Here is a 20,204-nt window from a genome sequence, read left to right as displayed (position 1 = left end):
GTTGTATTGTTTCACTAATGTTTTTCCTTGTCCTGGGTTAGGTGGTAGTTTATGCTGGTAACAGGTATCACCAGCCAGCTTCAGTCCATACCGCACCAGGAGTAGAAACTCCCCAAATACAGGTGAGCCAATCTTGTAGCGTCATAACCCAAGAAGACTGGAGGCTGTAATCGCTGCCAAAGGTGCTTCAACAAAGCACTGAGTTAAAGGGTCTGAAGACTTCAATGCATTTAAGATAACTGGGAACTCAGAAAAACATATCATTTTCAATGGTCATCCAACTAGGAATTCCCAAGTTGTAACCTCTGGCATCTTTCCAAAGCGTTAACTTTTCGACCTGAAGAAAAACTGAAGTTGATCCGTGTTTTTGTTTGCCTGTTCCCAGTTGTCTTATAAAAACTGAATCGTTCTCTTTGATGACCTCATCTCAGCCAATCAGAAAACCCGGGCCGGCCCATCTTCGTAGGTCAGTCAAATGCTTAATACTGATTATTATGACAACAGAAAAATGGTGCAAAAGTCATTAAAACAGTCATTAAAACAGGCCCATGTCACGATTATTATATATATAATAATAATAATAATAATAATCGTGACATGGGCCTGTTTTAATGACTTTTGCACAATTTTTCTGTTGTCATAATATATATATATACACACAGACACACAATAACAAGGTAATTTATTAGGTACACCATCCCGCTCACGAAAATGGTTTGCTCCGTCAGACAGTGAGTCATGTGACCATGGCTCGCTATATAAAGCAGCTAGCTAACATAATGTCCCTGCAACAGCCCATCTGTGAAAAGGACCTGCGAGTTGTTGCCCATTCTAATGTTCAAGGCATCGAAGGCATTCAGTTACTGTTTGAATGAACACTAGAATGGGAAAACAACTCTTAGGTCCTGGTCACGGATTGGCTATTGCAGGGACATTATGTTAGCTAGCTGCTGCATGGCTTGCTATATAAAGTAGGCAGACAGGCATCAAGGCATTCAGTTACTGTTTGAATGAACACTAGAATGGGAAAACAACTCGTAGGTCCTGGTCACGGATTGGCTATTGCAGGGACATTATGTTAGCTAGCTGCTGCATGGCTTGCTATATAAAGTAGGCAGACAGGCATCAAGGCATTCAGTTACTGTTTAAATGAACATTAGAATGGGAAAACAACTCGTAGGTCCTTGTCACGGATTGGCTGTTGCAGCAGACGACCACACCGGGTTCCTATCAGATAAAAACAACAAGAAGAGGCTCCCAGTGGGCACGTGATCATCAACACTGGACAACTGAGGAGTGGAAAAGCAGTGCCTGGTCCGACCAATCCTGGTTCCTGTTGCGTCATGCTGATGTCAGGGTTTGGCGTAAGCAGCATGAGTCCATGGCCACATCCTGTCTGGTGTCGACGGAACAGGCTGGTGGTGTAATGGTGTGGGGAATGTTTTCCTGGCACACGTTAGGTCCCTTGATACCAATTCAGCAAACATTTCCATGCCACTAAGAATTCAGGCTGTTCTGGAGGCAAAGGGGGGGTCCGATCGGATGCACCTAGCACACAGAGTATACAAAAGAAAGAACACCTGCTCTTTCCATGATAAGACTGACCAGGTCAATGAGGAGTTCCTATTGGCTGATACACTGACTGGACAGAACATTAGGAACACCTGCTCTTTCCATGATAGACTGACCATGTGAATCCAGGAGAAAGCTGCGATCCCTTAAATCCACTTCAGTGTAGATCAGAGCTGCCCAACCCTCTTCCTAGAGATCTACTGTCCTGTTGAGAGCTGCCGAACCCTCTTCCTGGAGATCTACTGTCCTGTTGAGAGCTGCCCAACCCTCTTCCTGGAGATCTACTGTCCTGTTGAGAGCTGCCCAACCCTCTTCCTGGAGATCTACTGTCCTGTTGAGAGCTGCCCAACCCTCTTCCTAGAGATCTACTGTCCTGTTGAGAGCTGCCCAACCCTCTTCCTGGAGATCTACTGTCCTGTTGAGAGCTGCCCAACCCTCTTCCTGGAGATCTACTGTCCTGTTGAGAGCTGCCCAACCCTCTTCCTGGAGATCTACTGTCCTGTTGAGAGCTGCCCAACCCTCTTCCTGGAGATCTACTGTCCTGTTGAGAGCTGCCCAACCCTCTTCCTGGAGATCGACTGTCCTGTTGAGAGCTGCCCAACCCTCTTCCTGGAGATCTACTGTCCTGTTGTGAGGTGCCCAACCCTCTTCCTGGAGATCTACTGTCCTGTTGAGAGCTGCCCAACCCTCTTCCTGGAGATCTACTGTCCTGTTGAGAGCTGCCCAACCCTCTTCCTGGAGATCTACTGTCCTGTTGAGAGCTGCCCAACCCTCTTCCTGGAGATCTACTGTCCTGTTGAGAGCTGCCCAACCCTCTTCCTGGAGATCGACTGTTGTTTGTTTTCATTCCAAGTAGATAAACCCACAGGACAGTAGATCTCCAGGAAGAGGGTTGGACTGAAAACCCACAGGACAGTAGATCTCCAGGAAGAGGGTTGGACTGAAAACCCACAGGACAGTAGATCTCCAGGAAGAGGGTTTGGACTGAAAACCCACAGGACAGTAGATCTCCAGGAAGAGGGTTGGACTGAAAACCCACAGGACAGTAGATCTCCAGGAAGAGGGTTGCGCTGGCCTGGTGTAGATGAAGGGGTGGAGACACATTCAAGAATAATTTTTAAGCCTCGATACAATTCAGACATGGACTAAAGTTTGTGTGCCCCATTCAGTGGATGAATGGGGTACGGTAGTAGGTGGTAGTAGATGGTAGTAGGTGGTAGTAGGTGGTAGTAGATGGTAGTAGGTGGTAGTAGATGGTAGTAGGTGGTAGTAGGTGGTAGTAGATGGTAGTAGGTGGTAGTAGATGGTAGTAGGTGGTAGTAGGTGGTAGTAGATGGTAGTAGGTGCCAGGCGCACCGGTTTGTGTCAAGAACTGCAACGCTGCTGGGGTTTTTCACACTCCAGTTTCCTGTGTGTATCAAGAATGGTCCACCACCCAAAGGACATCCAGCCAACTTGACAACTGTGGGAAGCATTTAAATCAAACATGTGGAATGCTGTCGACACCTTGTGTGAGAGAGTGTGTGTGAGAGAGAGTGTGTGTGTGTGAGAGAGTGTGTGTGAAAGAGAGTGTGTGAAAGTGTGTGTGTGAGAGTGTGTGTGGGGTGGGGGTTGGGTAGGTGTGTGGGTGTTTAGTCTAAGTAATTCTGTGAGCAGCTCTCGAGGTTTTGTGGTTCGGGGGGGTAATAACAGGACGACTCCAGACATGAGTGATTCAGAGAGAACAGTAGTTCCAACCAATAGCCTTGTTGCAGAGAGAACAGTAGTTCCAACCAATAGCCTTGTTTCAGAGAGAACAGTAGTTCCAACCAATAGCCTTGTTTCCTGAGAAATACAATGTTTTGTTGGTGTGAACCAGCCAACCTGGACTGTTTTTGCAGTATGCCGACCCCTTTCATTACATACTCTGGATTAGTCACCGGGTTGCCAGGTTGGGTCACCGAGTTGCCAGGTTGGGTCACCGAGTTGCCAGGTTGGGTCACCGAGTTGCCAGGTTGGGTCACCGAGTGTTGCCAGGTTGGGTCACCGAGTGTTGCCAGGTTGGGTCACCGAGTGTTGCCAGGTTGGGTCACAGAGTGTTGCCAGGTTAGGTCACAGAGTGTTGCCAGGTTGGGTCACAGAGTGTTGCCAGGTTGGGTCACAGAGTGTTGCCAGGTTGGGTCACAGAGTGTTGCCAGGTTGGGTCACAGAGTGTTGCCAGGTTGGGTCACAGAGTGTTGCCAGGTTGGGTCACAGAGTGTTGCCAGGTTGGGTCACAGAGTGTTGCCAGGTGGGTCACAGAGTGTTGCCAGGTTGGGTCACAGAGTGTTGCCAGGTTGGGTCACAGAGTGTTGCCAGGTTGGGTCACAGAGTGTTGCCAGGTTGGGTCACAGAGTGTTGCCAGGTTGGGTCACAGAGTGTTGCCAGGTTGGGTCACAGAGTGTTGCCAGATTGGGTCACAGAGTTGCCAGATTGGGTCACAGAGTTGCCAGATTGGGTCACAGAGTTGCCAGATTGGGTCACAGAGTTGCCAGATTGGGTCACAGAGTTGCCAGATTGGGTCACACCGAGTTGCCAGGTTGGGTCACAGAGTTGCCAGGTTGGGTCACAGAGTTGCCAGGTTGGGTCACCGAGTTGCCAGGTTGGGTCACCGAGTTGCCAGGTTGGGTCACAGAGTTGCCAGATTTGTGATCTCTTACCAAAGGCGTTGAGGGGGAAAAAACTGGAGATTAAGATCTCTAAAATAATTCAGATCGGACAACGTAAACTTTTAAATTATCTTTTTAATTCCACATACATGAAATAACATTTCCCTCCAGATAACAGTTATGGGTGTTTCGTATGAAAATTTCCAAAAAGACATGGACAAAGACAACCAGCCCAACAACAACCTCCCTTTTCTCCCCATTAACTAGTTCTTAACCACAAGTATCAAAAGGAAAAAGGAAAATAAAAACTAGGGATGGAAAGAAGAAGCAGCAACTAGAAGCAGCAACGAGGGGAAATTCTTCCTTTGCTCTGTTGGTTTAAAAACAGTCTAAGTATTAGGAGTCCTCTTTGTTCTAGACGTTTCCCAAACCTCCTACTTGACACAGAAATACAAAATGACGTTAGCAGGTCAGTGAAACTGAAGAAGAAGAAAGTGGAGCAGAACAGTTAAGTTAGGTTAGGTTAATGGAATGTAACATCACTATCCAAGGTTTCCCTCTCAGCTGGAACCCTACTCCCTACATAGTGCACTACTGGAACCCTACTCCCTACATAGTGCACTACTGGAACCCTACTCCCTACATAGTGCACTACTGGAACCCTACTCCCTACATAGTGCACTACTGGAACCCTACATAGTGCACTACTGGAACCCTACTCCCTACATAGTGCACTACTGGAACCCTACTCCCTATATAGTGCACTACTGGAACCCTACATAGTGCACTACTGGAACCCTACATAGTGCACTACTGGAACCCTACATAGTGCACTACTGGAACCCTACTCCCTACATAGTGCACTACTGGAACCCTACTCCCTACATAGTGTACAGGTTGTTTGACCAAGGTCCATAGGGTTCTGGTCTAAAAGTAGTGTACTTCATAGGGAATAGGGTGCCATTTGGGGAGCAGTACAACGACCACGCCAACCCACCATCGATAAGACGCCGTCAGTCGCCTGGCTACAGACTAAAACCGCTCGCTGCTGCCTCCTCCAATCAAGAGAGACTGATGTCGAACCACAAATGAATCAAGCAATGTTGTCAAGCACAAGATCTTTACCATGTAGACAGGTAGAGGACTAGACCAGGTTAATTCACAACCTGAACACAGGTAGAGGACTAGACCAGGTTAATTCCCAACCCGAACACAGGTAGAGGACTAGACCAGGTTAATTCACAACCTGAACACAGGTAGAGGACTAGACCAGGTTAATTCCCAACCCGTACACAGGTAGAGGACTAGACCAGGTTAGTTCACAACCTGAACACAGGTAGAGGACTAGACCAGGTTAATTCACAACCTGAACACAGGTAGAGGACTAGACCAGGTTAATTCACAACCTGAACACAGGTAGAGGACTAGACCAGGTTAGTTCCCAACCTGAACACAGGTAGAGGACTAGACCAGGTTAATTCCCAACCTGAACACAGGTAGAGGACTAGACCAGGTTAATTCACAACCTGAACACAGGTGGAGGACTAGACCAGGTTAATTCACAACCTGAACACAGGTGGAGGACTAGACCAGGTTAATTCACAACCTGAACACAGGTGGAGGACTAGACCAGGTTAATTCACAACCTGAACACAGGTGGAGGACTAGACCAGGTTAATTCACAACCTGACCACAGGTAGAGGACTAGACCAGGTTAGTTCACAACCTGACCACAGGTAGAGGACTAGACCAGGTTAGTTCACAACCTGAACACAGGTAGAGGACTAGACCAGGTTAGTTCACAACCTGAACACAGGTAGAGGACTAGACCAGGTTAATTCCCAACCTGAACACAGGTGGAGGACTAGACCAGGTTAATTCACAACCTGACCACAGGTAGAGGACTAGACCAGGTTAGTTCACAACCTGAACACAGGTAGAGGACTAGACCAGGTTAATTCCCAACCTGAACACAGGTGGAGGACTAGACCAGGTTAATTCCCAACCTGAACACAGGTGGAGGACTAGACCAGGTTAATTCCCAACCTGAACACAGGTGGAGGACTAGACCAGGTTAATTCCCAACCTGAACACAGGTAGAGGACTAGACCAGGTTAATTCCCAACCTGAACACAGGTAGAGGACTAGACCAGGTTAATTCCCAACCTGAACACAGGTAGAGGACTAGACCAGGTTAATTCCCAACCTGAACACAGGTAGAGGACTAGACCAGGTTAATTCCCAACCTGAACACAGGTAGAGGACTAGACCAGGTTAATTCCCAACCTGAACACAGGTAGAGGACTAGACCAGGTTAATTCCCAACCTGAACACAGGTAGAGGACTAGACCAGGTTAATTCCCAACCTGAACACAGGTAGAGGACTAGACCAGGTTAATTCCCAACCTGAACACAGGTAGAGGACTAGACCAGGTTAATTCCCAACCTGAACACAGGTGGAGGACTAGACCAGGTTAATTCCCAACCTGAACTTGCCACATTGCATGAATTGAGAACTACATGTAACACCCTGTTGCTCCGCCCACAAATAATTATACGCTCAGTAGACAAGTCCCTCACCCCAACATACCATAATATACGTCCCGAAACCCCTCCCACAACCAAGTCCTGGAAAGCAACTCCCCCCACAACCAAGTCCTGGAACGAAACCCCTCCCACAACCAAGTCCTGGAACGAAACCCCTCCCACAACCAAGTCCTGGAATGAAACCCCTCCCACAACCAAGTCCTGGAATGAAACCCCTCCCACAACCAAGTCCTGGAAAGCAACCCCCCACAACCAAGTCCTGGAACAAAACCCCTCCCACAGCCAAGTCCTGGAAAGCAACCCCCCCCCACAATGATTCCCGAAAGAAGAGTAAACGTATGGAGGTGTGAGACGACGTGACAGACAGAACTAAAGAGAAGCGTTGGGCAGGATGAGGTGGTCAGTCTGTCTGTCTCAGTGTTGATAGATAGAGGATGAGGACAGTCAGTCAGACAGACAGACAGACCAGGGAACAGGAACCAGGTCAGTCTCTACCCTCCTCAGCATCCTCTCCATCTCCCTGGTTGTCTGAGGTCCACAGCTACAGAGACGAGAGAGAGAGAGGACAGAGACGAGAGAGAGAGAGGACAGAGACGAGAGAGAGAGAGGACAGAGACGAGAGAGAGGACAGAGACGAGAGAGAGAGAGGACAGAGACGAGAGGACAGAGACGAGAGAGAGAGAGGACAGAGACGAGAGAGAGGACAGAGACGAGAGAGGACAGAGATGAGGACAGGGATTAACATGTTAAAAAAGACATTCACATTCAAATTACATGTCAGTAGAGCTGACCTCAGACTGAGTACATTCACTCATTCTACATTCTAGTCATTTAACAGACTCTCTGATCCAGAGCCACTAACAGTAGTGAGTCATTTAGCAGACTCTCTGATCCAGAGACACTAACAGTAGTGAGTCATTTAGCAGAGCCACTAACAGTAGTGAGTCATTTAGCAGACTCTCTGATCCAGAGCCACTAACAGTAGTGAGTCATTTAGCAGACTCTCTGATCCAGAGCCACTAACAGCAGTGAGTCATTTAGCAGACTCTCTGATCCAGAGCCATTTACAGCAGTGAGTCATTTAGCAGACTCTCTGATCCAGAGACACTAACAGTAGTGAGTCATTTAGCAGAGCCACTAACAGTAGTGAGTCATTTAGCAGACTCTCTGATCCAGAGCCACTAACAGTAGTGAGTCATTTAGCAGACTCTCTGATCCAGAGCCACTAACAGTAGTGAGTCATTTAGCAGACTCTCTGATCCAGAGCCACTAACAGTAGTGAGTCATTTAGCAGACTCTCTGATCCAGAGACACTAACAGCAGTGAGTCATTTAGCAGACTCTCTGATCCAGAGACACTAACAGTAGTGAGTCATTTAGCAGACTCTCTAATCCAGAGACACTAACAGTAGTGAGTCATTTAGCAGACTCTCTAATCCAGAGCCACTAACAGTAGTGAGTCATTTAGCAGACTCTCTGATCCAGAGACACTAACAGTAGTGAGTCATTTAGCAGACTCTCTGATCCAGAGACACTAACAGTAGTGAGTCATTTAGCAGACTCTCTAATCCAGAGCCACTAACAGTAGTGAGTCATTTAGCAGACTCTCTGATCCAGAGACACTAACAGTAGTGAGTCATTTAGCAGACTCTCTAATCCAGAGCCACTAACAGTAGTGAGTCATTTAGCAGACTCTCTAATCCAGAGCCACTAACAGTAGTGAGTCATTTAGCAGACTCTCTGATCCAGAGACACTAACAGCAGTGAGTCATTTAGCAGACTCTCTGATCCAGAGCCACTAACAGTAGTGAGTCATTTAGCAGACTCTGATCCAGAGCCACTAACAGTAGTGAGTCATTTAGCAGACTCTCTGATCCAGAGACACTAACAGTAGTGAGTCATTTAGCAGACTCTCTAATCCAGAGCCACTACAGTAGTGAGTCATTTAGCAGACTCTCTGATCCAGAGCCACTAACAGCAGTGAGTCATTTAGCAGACTCTCTACTGTACGTTTTCATATTTATCCCTACTGGGTAGACAGGTTACGTAGCTCCTCTTACCTTTGTCTCAGGAATATGTGACCAAAACAAAAACGGAGTGAGAGACACCGGTGACTCTCCGACATCGTAAAGTCAACCCAGTGACAACAGGGAACTATGATTTTAGTACACGACACTTACTGTCAAGTTGTCTCTCAGTAGCTGCATGATCAAGGTGCTGTCTTTGTAGGAGTCTTCACTCAGAGAATCCAGCTCTGCAATAGCGTCGTCGAAAGCCTGCAGGAAGAACAGAAAGATTTTTCTTTTTTAAAACACAGTGTCGTTCTACATTTCATATTGGATGACTGCGTATCGTTGGGTTTGGAGCTGGAGAGAAAGGCATCTCTCACTGTTACTTGGTCACGTGACATTAAAATCTGGAAGGAAGAGAGGGGTCACGCGCTTAGCTAGGGCGGCAGGGTAGCCTAGTGGTTAGAGCATTGGTAACCGAAAGGTTGCAAGTTCGAATCCCCGAGCTGACAAGGTACAAATCTGTCGTTCTGCCCCTGAACAGGCAGTTAACCCACTGTTCCTAGGCCGTCATTGAAAATAAGAATTTGTTCTTAACGGACTTGCCTAGTAAAATAAAGGTCAAATTAAATTAAAAACCTCGACTCTGATTGGCCCTCGTGTCGTTCATCAGGTTCTCCCGTAGGTGACAGGGAGACGTGTGGACAGAAACCGGGTGCTTCACAAAGCACGATCAAATTAATTAGCCAGTAATTTTGAGAAACATTGTGAAAGTTTGGTTTAATTTGACTAAAATAAAACCTTTGATAAGCAGCTAGTTAACTCCCATACCAATTTCAAATGTTTCGGAACTAATATCTGACTAACTAAGTTATTTCAGAATGAAAGTTAATTGTGTTAGCTAGCTATCCCCAGTTAGATAACGCTCTGTGCATTATGTTAGCTAGCTATCCCAGTTAGATAACGCTCTGTGACATTATGTTAGCTAGCTATCCCCAGTTAGATAATGCTCTGTGACGTTATGTTAGCTAGCTATCCCCAGTTAGATAATGATCTGTGACGTTATGTTAGCTAGCCATCCCCAGTTAGATAATGCTCTGTGACGTTATGTTAGCTAGCTATCCCCAGCTAGATAACGCTCTGTGACATTATGTTAGCTAGCTATCCCCAGCTAGATGCTCTGTGACATTATGTTAGCTAGCTATCCCCAGTTAGATAATGCTCTGTGACGTTATGTTAGCTAGCCATCCCCAGTTAGATAATGCTCTGTGACGTTATGTTAGCTAGCTATCCCCAGCTAGATAACGCTCTGTGACATTATGTTAGCTAGCTATCCCCAGCTAGATGCTCTGTGACATTATGTTAGCTAGCTATCCCCAGTTAGATAATGCTCTGTGACGTTATGTTAGCTAGCCATCCCCAGTTAGATAATGCTCTGTGACATTATGTTAGCTAGCTATCCCCAGCTAGATAATGCTCTGTGACATTATGTTAGCTAGCTATCCCCAGCTAGATAATGCTCTGTGACATTATGTTAGCTAGCTATCCCCAGTTAGATAATGCTCTGTGACGTTATGTTAGCTAGCCATCCCCAGTTAGATAATGCTCTGTGACATTATGTTAGCTAGCTATCCCCAGCTAGATAATGCTCTGTGACATTATGTTAGCTAGCTATCCCCAGTTAGATAATGCTCTGTGACGTTATGTTAGCTAGCTATCCCCAGTTAGATAATGCTCTGTGACGTTATGTTAGCTAGCTATCCCCAGTTAGATAACGCTCTGTGACATGTTAGCTAGCTATCCCCAGTTAGATAATGCTCTGTGACGTTATGTTAGCTAGCTATCCCCAGTTAGATAATGCTCTGTGCATTATGTTAGCTAGCTATCCCCAGTTAGATAATGCTCTGTGACGTTATGTTAGCTAGCTATCCCCAGTTAGATAATGCTCTGTGCATTATGTTAGCTAGCTATCCCCAGTTAGATAATGCTCTGTGACATTATGTAAGCTAGCTATCCCCAGTTAGATAACGCTCTGTGACGTTATGTTAGCTAGCTATCCCCAGTTAGATAATGCTCTGTGACGTTATGTTAGCTAGCTATCCCCAGTTAGATAACGCTCTGTGACATGTTAGCTAGCTATCCCCAGTTAGATAACGCTCTGTGACGTTATGTAAGCTAGCTATCCCCAGTTAGATAATGCTTTGTTATGTTAGCTAGCTATCCCCAGTTAGATAATGCTCTGTGACGTTATGTAAGCTAGCTATCCCCAGTTAGATAATGCTCTGTGACATTATGTTAGCTAGCTATCCCCAGTTAGATAATGCTTTGTTATGTTAGCTAGCTATCCCCAGTTAGATAATGCTCTGTGACATTATGTTAGCTAGCTATCCCCAGTTAGATAACGCTCTGTGCATTATGTTAGCTAGCTATAACGCTCTGTGACATTATGTTAGCTAGCTATCCCCAGTTAGATAATGCTCTGTGACGTTATGTTAGCTAGCTATCCCCAGTTAGATAATGCTCTGTGACGTTATGTTAGCTAGCCATCCCCAGTTAGATAATGCTCTGTGACATTATGTTAGCTAGCTATCCCCAGCTAGATAACGCTCTGTGACATTATGTTAGCTAGCTATCCCCAGCTAGATGCTCTGTGACATTATGTTAGCTAGCTATCCCCAGTTAGATAATGCTCTGTGACGTTATGTTAGCTAGCTATCCCCAGTTAGATAATGCTCTGTGACGTTATGTTAGCTAGCTATCCCCAGTTAGATAACGCTCTGTGACGTTATGTTAGCTAGCTATCCCCAGTTAGATAATGCTCTGTGACATTATGTAAGCTAGCTATCCCCAGTTAGATAACGCTCTGTGACGTTATGTTAGCTAGCTATCCCCAGTTAGATAATGCTCTGTGACGTTATGTTAGCTAGCTATCCCCAGTTAGATAACGCTCTGTGACATGTTAGCTAGCTATCCCCAGTTAGATAACGCTCTGTGACGTTATGTAAGCTAGCTATCCCCAGTTAGATAATGCTTTGTTATGTTAGCTAGCTATCCCCAGTTAGATAATGCTCTGTGACGTTATGTAAGCTAGCTATCCCCAGTTAGATAATGCTCTGTGACATTATGTTAGCTAGCTATCCCCAGTTAGATAATGCTTTGTTATGTTAGCTAGCTATCCCCAGTTAGATAATGCTCTGTGACATTATGTTAGCTAGCTATCCCCAGTTAGATAATGCTCTGTGACGTTATGTTAGCTAGCTATCCCCAGTTAGATAATGCTCTGTGACGTTATGTTAGCTAGCTATCCCCAGTTAGATAATGCTCTGTGACGTTATGTTAGCTAGCTATCCCCAGTTAGATAACGCTCTGTGACGTTATGTAAGCTAGCTATCCCCAGTTAGATAATGCTTTGTTATGTTAGCTAGCTATCCCCAGTTAGATAATGCTCTGTGACGTTATGTAAGCTAGCTATCCCCAGTTAGATAATGCTCTGTGACGTTATGTTAGCTAGCTATCCCCAGTTAGATAATGCTCTGTGACGTTATGTTAGCTAGCTATCCCCAGTTAGATAATGCTCTGTGACATTATGTTAGCCAGCTATCCCCAGTTAGATAACGCTCTGTGACGTTATGTTAGCTAGCTATCCCCAGTTAGATAACGCTCTGTGACGTTATGTTAGCTAGCTATCCCCAGTTAGATAACGCTCTGTGACGTTATGTTAGCTAGCTATCCCCAGTTAGATAACGCTCTGTGACGTTATGTTAGCTAGCTATCCCCAGTTAGATAACGCTCTGTGACGTTATGTTAGCTAGCTATCCCCAGTTAGATAACGCTCTGTGAGTTATGTTAGCTAGCTATCCCCAGTTAGATAACGCTCTGTGACGTTATGTTAGCTAGCTATCCCCAGTTAGATAACGCTCTGTGACGTTATGTTAGCTAGCTATCCCCAGTTAGATAACGCTCTGTGACGTTATGTTAGCTAGCTATCCCCAGTTAGATAACGCTCTGTGCATTATGTAAGCTAGCTATCCCCAGTTAGATAATGCTCTGTGACGTTATGTTAGCTAGCTATCCCCAGTTAGATAACGCTCTGTGACATTATGTTAGCTAGCTATCCCCAGTTAGATAACGCTCTGTGACGTTATGTTAGCTAGCTATCCCCAGTTAGATAACGCTCTGTGACGTTATGTTAGCTAGCTATCCCCAGTTAGATAATGCTCTGTGAGCAACAAAAATATAAAAAACGCAACATGCAACAATGATTTTACTGAGCTACGGTTCATATAAGTAAATTGAAACTCACTTCATTAGGCCCTAACCTATGAATGTCACATGAATGGGAATAGAGATATTAATCTGTTGGTGACAGATCCCTTCAAACAGTTAGGGGGCGTGGATCAGAAAACCAGTCAGTATCTGGCGTGGATCGGAAAACCAGTCAGTATCTGGCGTGGATCGGAAAACCAGTCAGTATCTGGCGTGGATCGGAACACCAGTCAGTATCTGGCGTGGATCGAAAACCAGTCAGTATCTGGCGTGGATCGGAAAACCAGTCAGTATCTGGTGGATCGGAAAACCAGTCAGTATCTGGCGTGGATCGGAAAACCAGTCAGTATCTGGCGTGGATCGGAAAACCAGTCAGTATCTGGCGTGGATCGGAAAACCAGTCAGTATCTGGCGTGGATCGGAAAACCAGTCAGTATCTGGCGTGGATCGGAAAACCAGTCAGTATCTGGCGTGGATCGGAAAACCAGTCAGTATCTGGCGTGGATCGGAAAACCAGTCAGTATCTGGCGTGGATCGGAAAACCAGTCAGTATCTGGCGTGGATCGGAAAACCAGTCAGTATCTGGCGTGGATCGGAAAACCAGTCAGTATCTGGCGTGGATCGGAAAACCAGTCAGTATCTGGCGTGGATCGGAAAACCAGTCAGTATCTGGCGTGGATCGGAAAACCAGTCAGTATCTGGCGTGGATCGGAAAACCAGTCAGTATCTGGCGTGGATCGGAACACCAGTCAGTATCTGGCGTGGATCAGAACACCAGTCAGTATCTGGCGTGGATCAGAAAACCAGTCAGTATCTGGTGTGGATCAGAAAACCAGTCAGTATCTGGTGTGGATCAGAAAACCAGTCAGTATCTGGTGTGGATCAGAAAACCAGTCAGTATCTGGTGTGGATCAGAAAACCAGTCAGTATCTGGTGTGGATCAGAAAACCAGTCAGTATCTGGTGTGGATCAGAAAACCAGTCAGTATCTGGTGTGGATCAGAAAACCAGTCAGTATCTGGTGTGGATCAGAACACCAGTCAGTATCTGGTGTGGATCAGAAAACCAGTCAGTATCTGGTGTGGATCAGAAAACCAGTCAGTATCTGGTGTGGATCGGAAAACCAGTCAGTATCTGGTGTGGATCGGAAAACCAGTCAGTATCTGATGTGGATCGGAACACCAGTCAGTATCTGGTGTGGATCGGAACACCAGTCAGTATCTGGTGTGGATCAGAAAACCAGTCGGTATCTGGTGTGGATCAGAACACCAGTCAGTATCTGGTGTGGATCAGAAAACCAGTCAGTATCTGGTGTGGATCAGAACACCAGTCAGTATCTGGTGTGGATCAGAAAACCAGTCAGTATCTGGTGTGACCACTGTTCGCCTCGTGCAGCGAGACACATCTCCTTCACACAGAGTTGATCAGGCTGTTGATTGTGGCCTGGGGAATGTTGGGTAGCCTGTCTGGTAAGTATGCAGGCCATGGAAGAACTGGGACATTTTCAACTTCCAGGAACTATGTACAGATCCTTGCGACATGGAGCTGTGCATTATCACGCTGAAACGTGAGGTGATGGCGGCGGATAGATGGCACGACAATGGGGCCTCGGGATCTCGTCACGGTATCTCTGTGCATTATCACGCTGAAACGTGAGGTGATGGCGGCGGATAGATGGCACGACAGAGGCCTCGGGATCTCGTCACAGTATCTCTGTGCATTATCACGCTGAAACGTGAGGTGATGGCGGGGGATAGATGGCACGAATGGGGCCTCGGGATCTCGTCACGGTATCTCTGGCCACGCTGAAACGTGAGGTGATGGCGGGATCTCGTCTCGGTATCTCTGTGCATTCAAATTGACATCAATAAAAATGCAATTGTGTTCGTTGTCCGTAGCTTACGCCTGCCCATTACCATAACCCCACTGCCACCATGGGGCACTCTGTTCACAACGTTGACATCAGTAAACCCCTCTGAAACACAACGCCACACTGCCCGGTACAGTTGAAACCGGAATTAATCCGTGAAGAGCACATAAGGTAGCCTAGTGGTTAGAGCGTTGGACTAGTAACCGAAAGGTTGCAAGTTCAAATCCGTCGTTCTGCCCCTGAACAAGGCAGTTAACCCACTGTTCCTAGACCGTCATTGAAAATAAGAATTTGTTCTTAACTGACTTGCCTCGTTAAATAAAGGTAAAATAAATAAAAACTTCTCCAGCGTACCAGTGGCCATCGAAGGTTGAGCATTTCCCCACTGAAGTCGGTTACGATGCCGAACTGCAGTCAGGTCAAGACCCCGGTGAGGACGACGAGCACGCAGATGAGCTTCCCTGAGACGGTTTCTTGACAGTTTGAGCAGAAATTCTCCAGTTGTGTCAACCCACGGTTTCATCAGCTGTGCGGGTGGCTGGTCTCCGATGATCCCCGAGGTGAAGAAGCCGGATGTGGAGGTCCTGGGTTGGCGTGGTAACACGTGGTCTGAGGTGAAGAAGCCGGACGTGGAGGTCCTGGGTTGGCGTGGTAACACGTGGTCTGAGGTGAAGAAGCCGGATGTGGAGGTCCTGGGTTGGCGTGGTAACACGTGGTCTGAGGTGAAGAAGCCGGATGTGGAGGTCCTGGGTTGGCGTGGTAACACGTGATCTGAGGTGAAGAAGCCGGATGTAGAGGTCCTGGGTTGGCGTGGTAACACGTGGTCTGAGGTGAAGAAGCCGGATGTGGAGGTCCTGGGTTGGCATGGTAACACGTGGTCTGAGGTGAAGAAGCCGGATGTGGAGGTCCTGGGTTGGCATGGTAACACGTGATCTGCGGTTGTGAGGCCCGGTTGGACGTACAGCAAACGTGTTCTAAGACGACGTTGGAGGCGGCTTATGGTAGAGAAATGTACATTAAATTATGTTTTGTGACAAAACTGCATATTTGAGAGTGTCTTTTTATTGTCCCCCAGCACAAGGTGCACCTGTGTAATGATCATGCGGTTTAATCAGCTTATTGATATGCCACACCTGTCCAGGTGGATGGATTATCTTGGTAAAGGAGAAATGCTCACTAACAGAGATGTCAACAAATTTGTGCATAACATTTGAGAGAAATAGTATTTTTGTGAGTATGGAACATTTCTGGGATCTTTTATTTCAGCTCATGAATCACGGGACCAACACTTTACCTGTTGCGTTTATATTTTTGTCCAGTATTGATGCGCAATGGATTATGATCATTGTAGTTAATTACCACATTTTATGCGCTAAACTATGTATAATATTGGCCTGTTGGAAACTACAACTCCCTACTGCCTCACAGTTCAGGGTGGATCTGATTTATCTCTAGAGAAACTACAACTCCCTACTGCCTCACAGTTCAGGGTGGATCTGATTTATCTCTAGAGAAACTACAACTCCCTACTACATCACAGTTCAGGCTGGAATGAAATGTTTACTGACAATAATGAGACTATATTCACAAGGAGTACCAGTATAAACGCCCTAGAGCAGTGACCCCAGGTATAAAGGCCCTAGAGCAGTGACCCCAGGTATAAAGACCCTAGAGCAGTGACCCCATGTATAAAGGCCCTAGAGCAGTGACCCCATGTATAAAGGCCCTAGAGCAGTGACCCCAGGTATAAAGACCCTAGAGCAGTGACCCCAGGTATAAAGGCCCTAGAGCAGTGACCCCAGGTATAAAGGCACTACTAGAGCAGTGACCCCAGGTATAAAGGCCCTAGAGCAGTGACCCCATGTATAAAGGCCCTAGAGCAGTGACCCCAGGTATAAAGACCCTAGAGCAGTGACCCCAGGTATAAAGGCCCTAGAGCAGTGACCCCAGGTATAAAGGCCCTAGAGCAGTGACCCCAGGTATAAAGGCCCTAGAGCAGTGACCCCAGGTATAAAGGCCCTAGAGCAGTGACCCCAGGTATAAAGGCCCTAGAGCAGTGACCCCAGGTATAAAGGCCCTAGAGCAGTGACCCCAGGTATAAACGCCCTACAGCAGTGACCCCATGTATAACGGCCCTACAGCAGTGACCCCAGTGACCCCAGGTATAAAGGCCCTAGAGCAGTGACCCCAGGTATAAAGGCACTACTAGAGCAGTGACCCCAGGTATAAAGGCCCTAGAGCAGTGACCCCAGGTATAAAGGCCCTAGAGCAGTGACCCCAGGTATAAAGGCCCTACAGCAGTGACCCCAGGTATAAACGCCCTACAGCAGTGACCCCAGGTATAAAGGCCCTAGAGCAGTGACCCCAGGTATAAAGGCCCTAGAGCAGTGACCCCAGGTATAAAGGCCCTAGAGCAGTGACCCCAGTGACCCCAGGTATAAAGGCACTAGAGCAGTGACCCCAGGTATAAAGGCCCTAGAGCAGTGACCCCAGGTATAAAGGCCCTAGAGCAGTGACCCCAGGTATAAAGGCCCTAGAGCAGTGACCCCAGGTATAAAGACCCTAGAGCAGTGACCCCAGGTATAAAGGCCCTAGAGCAGTGACCCCAGGTATAAAGGCCCTAGAGCAGTGACCCCAGGTATAAAGGCCCTAGAGCAGTGACCCCAGGTATAAGCAGTGACCCCAGGTATAAAGGCCCTAGCAGTGACCCCAGGTATACCCCAGGTATAAAGGCCCTAGAGCAGTGACCCCAGGTATAAACGCCCTACAGCAGTGACCCCATGTATAACGGCCCTAGTGACCCCAGTGTGTATAAAGAGAGCAGTGAACCCAGGTATAAAGGCCCTAGAGCAGTGACCCCAGGTATAAAGACCCTAGAGCAGTGACCCCATGTATAAAGGCCCTACAGCAGTGAACCCAGGTATAAAGGCCCTAGAGCAGTGACCCCATGTATAAAGGCCCTAGAGCAGTGACCCCATGTATAAAGACCCTAGAGCAGTGACCCCATGTATAAAGACCCTAGAGCAGTGACCCCAGGTATAAAGGCCCTAGAGCAGTGACCCCAAGTATAAAGACCCTAGAGCAGTGACCCCATGTATAAAGACCCTAGAGCAGTGACCCCAGTGACCCCATGTATAAAGACCCTAGAGCAGTGACCCCAGGTATAAAGACCCTAGAGCAGTGACCCCATGTATAAAGACCCTAGAGCAGTGACCCCATGTATAAAGGCCCTAGAGCAGTGACCCCAGGTATAAAGGCACTAGAGCAGTGACCCCATGTATAAAGACCCTAGAGCAGTGACCCCATGTATAAAGACCCTAGAGCAGTGACCCCAGGTATAAAGGCCCTAGAGCAGTGACCCCATGTATAAAGGCCCTAGAGCAGTGACCCCAGGTATAAAGGCCCTAGAGCAGTGACCCCATGTATAAAGACCCTAGAGCAGTGAACCCAGGTATAAAGGCCCTAGAGCAGTGACCCCATGTATAAAGGCCCTAGAGCAGTGACCCCATGTATAAAGGCCCTAGAGCAGTGACCCCAGGTATAAAGGCCCTAGAGCAGTGACCCCATGTATAAAGGCCCTAGAGCAGTGACCCCATGTATAAAGGCCCTAGAGCAGTGACCCCAGGTATAAAGGCCCTAGAGCAGTGACCCCAGGTATAAAGGCCCTAGAGCAGTGACCCCAGGTATAAAGGCCCTAGAGCAGTGACCCCAGGTATAAAGGCCCTAGAGCAGTGACCCCAGGTATAAAGGCCCTAGAGCAGTGACCCCAGGTATAAAGGCCCTAGAGCAGTGACCCCAGGTATAAAGGCCCTAGAGCAGTGACCCCAGGTATAAAGGCCCTAGAGCAGTGACCCCATGTATAAAGGCCCTAGAGCAGTGACCCCAGGTATAAAGGCCCTAGAGCAGTGACCCTATGTATAAAGACCCTAGAGCAGTGACCCCATGTATAAAGACCCTAGAGCAGTGACCCCATGTATAAAGACCCTAGAGCAGTGACCCCAGTGACCCCAGGTATAAAGGCCCTAGAGCAGTGACCCCATGTATAAAGGCCCTAGAGCAGTGACCCCATGTATAAAGGCCCTAGAGCAGTGACCCCAGGTATAAAGGCCCTAGAGCAGTGACCCCAGGTATAAAGGCCCTAGAGCAGTGACCCCAGGTATAAAGGCCCTAGAGCAGTGACCCCATGTATAAAGGCCCTAGAGCAGTGACCCCAGGTATAAAGGCCCTAGAGCAGTGACCCCATGTATAAAGGCCCTAGAGCAGTGACCCCAGGTATAAAGGCCCTAGAGCAGTGACCCCATGTATAAAGGCCCTAGAGCAGTGACCCCAGGTATAAAGGCCCTAGAGCAGTGACCCCAGGTATAAAGGCCCTAGAGCAGTGACCCCAGGTATAAAGGCCCTAGAGCAGTGACCCCAGGTATAAAGGCCCTAGAGCAGTGACCCCATGTATAAAGACCCTAGAGCAGTGACCCCAGGTATAAAGGCCCTAGAGCAGTGACCCCATGTATAAAGGCCCTAGAGCAGTGACCCCAGGTATAAAGGCCCTAGAGCAGTGACCCCAGGTATAAAGGCCCTAGAGCAGTGACCCCAGGTATAAAGGCCCTAGAGCAGTGACCCCATGTATAAAGGCCCTAGAGCAGTGACCCCAGGTATAAAGGCCCTAGAGCAGTGACCCCAGGTATAAAGGCCCTAGAGCAGTGACCCCATGTATAAAGGCCCTAGAGCAGTGACCCCATGTATAAAGACCCTAGAGCAGTGACCCCATGTATAAAGGCCCTAGAGCAGTGACCCCATGTATAAAGGCCCTAGAGCAGTGACCCCATGTATAAAGACCCTAGAGCAGTGACCCCATGTATAAAGGCCCTAGAGCAGTGACCCCAGGTATAAAGACCCTAGAACAGTGACCCCATGTATAAAGGCCCTAGAGCAGTGACCCCATGTATAAAGGCCCTAGAGCAGTGACCCCATGTATAAAGGCCCTAGAGCAGTGACCCCAGGTATAAAGGCCCTAGAGCAGTGACCCCAGGTATAAAGGCCCTAGAGCAGTGACCCCATGTATAAAGGCCCTAGAGCAGTGACCCTATGTATAAAGGCCCTAGAGCAGTGACCCCAGGTATAAAGGCCCTAGAGCAGTGACCCCAGGTATAAAGGCCCACATTTCACGGGGTCACTTCAGTCCCAAACCAATCTTTTTCTTCTTCTCTTCTAACTCAGGCACCGACGACCCTTTGAAAACAACCCGCGACCCACCAGTCGAGACTCTCTGCCCTATCAGGACTGTCAACCTCATCATCAAGCGGCCATCTTGGACGGGC

At 47.6% G+C, this 20,204-nt stretch overlaps 1 protein-coding gene across 1 annotated transcript in view; it reads right to left on the bottom strand.

Annotated features, from left to right (window-relative positions):
• Window positions 1-4,316: 4,316 nt before the first annotated feature.
• LOC115115779 (14-3-3 protein beta/alpha-A-like) overlaps window positions 4,317-20,204 on the bottom strand; it is a 31,532-nt gene continuing 15,644 nt past the window's right edge. Inside the window, exons 5-6 of the mRNA XM_065027263.1 lie at window positions 8,926-9,021; window positions 4,317-7,287 (exon numbers count right to left, since the gene is read on the bottom strand). Coding sequence (XP_064883335.1) covers window positions 7,231-7,287; window positions 8,926-9,021 — 153 coding nt within the window. The 3' untranslated portion in view covers window positions 4,317-7,230. The remainder of the gene's footprint in view (window positions 7,288-8,925; window positions 9,022-20,204) is intronic.

The sequence above is a fragment of the Oncorhynchus nerka genome, linkage group LG14, assembly GCF_034236695.1.
Source record: "Oncorhynchus nerka isolate Pitt River linkage group LG14, Oner_Uvic_2.0, whole genome shotgun sequence".
Lineage (NCBI taxonomy): Eukaryota > Metazoa > Chordata > Actinopteri > Salmoniformes > Salmonidae > Oncorhynchus > Oncorhynchus nerka.
The sequence above is the reverse complement of the archived record's forward strand: the minus strand, read 5'-3'. Positions and strand labels throughout refer to the sequence as shown.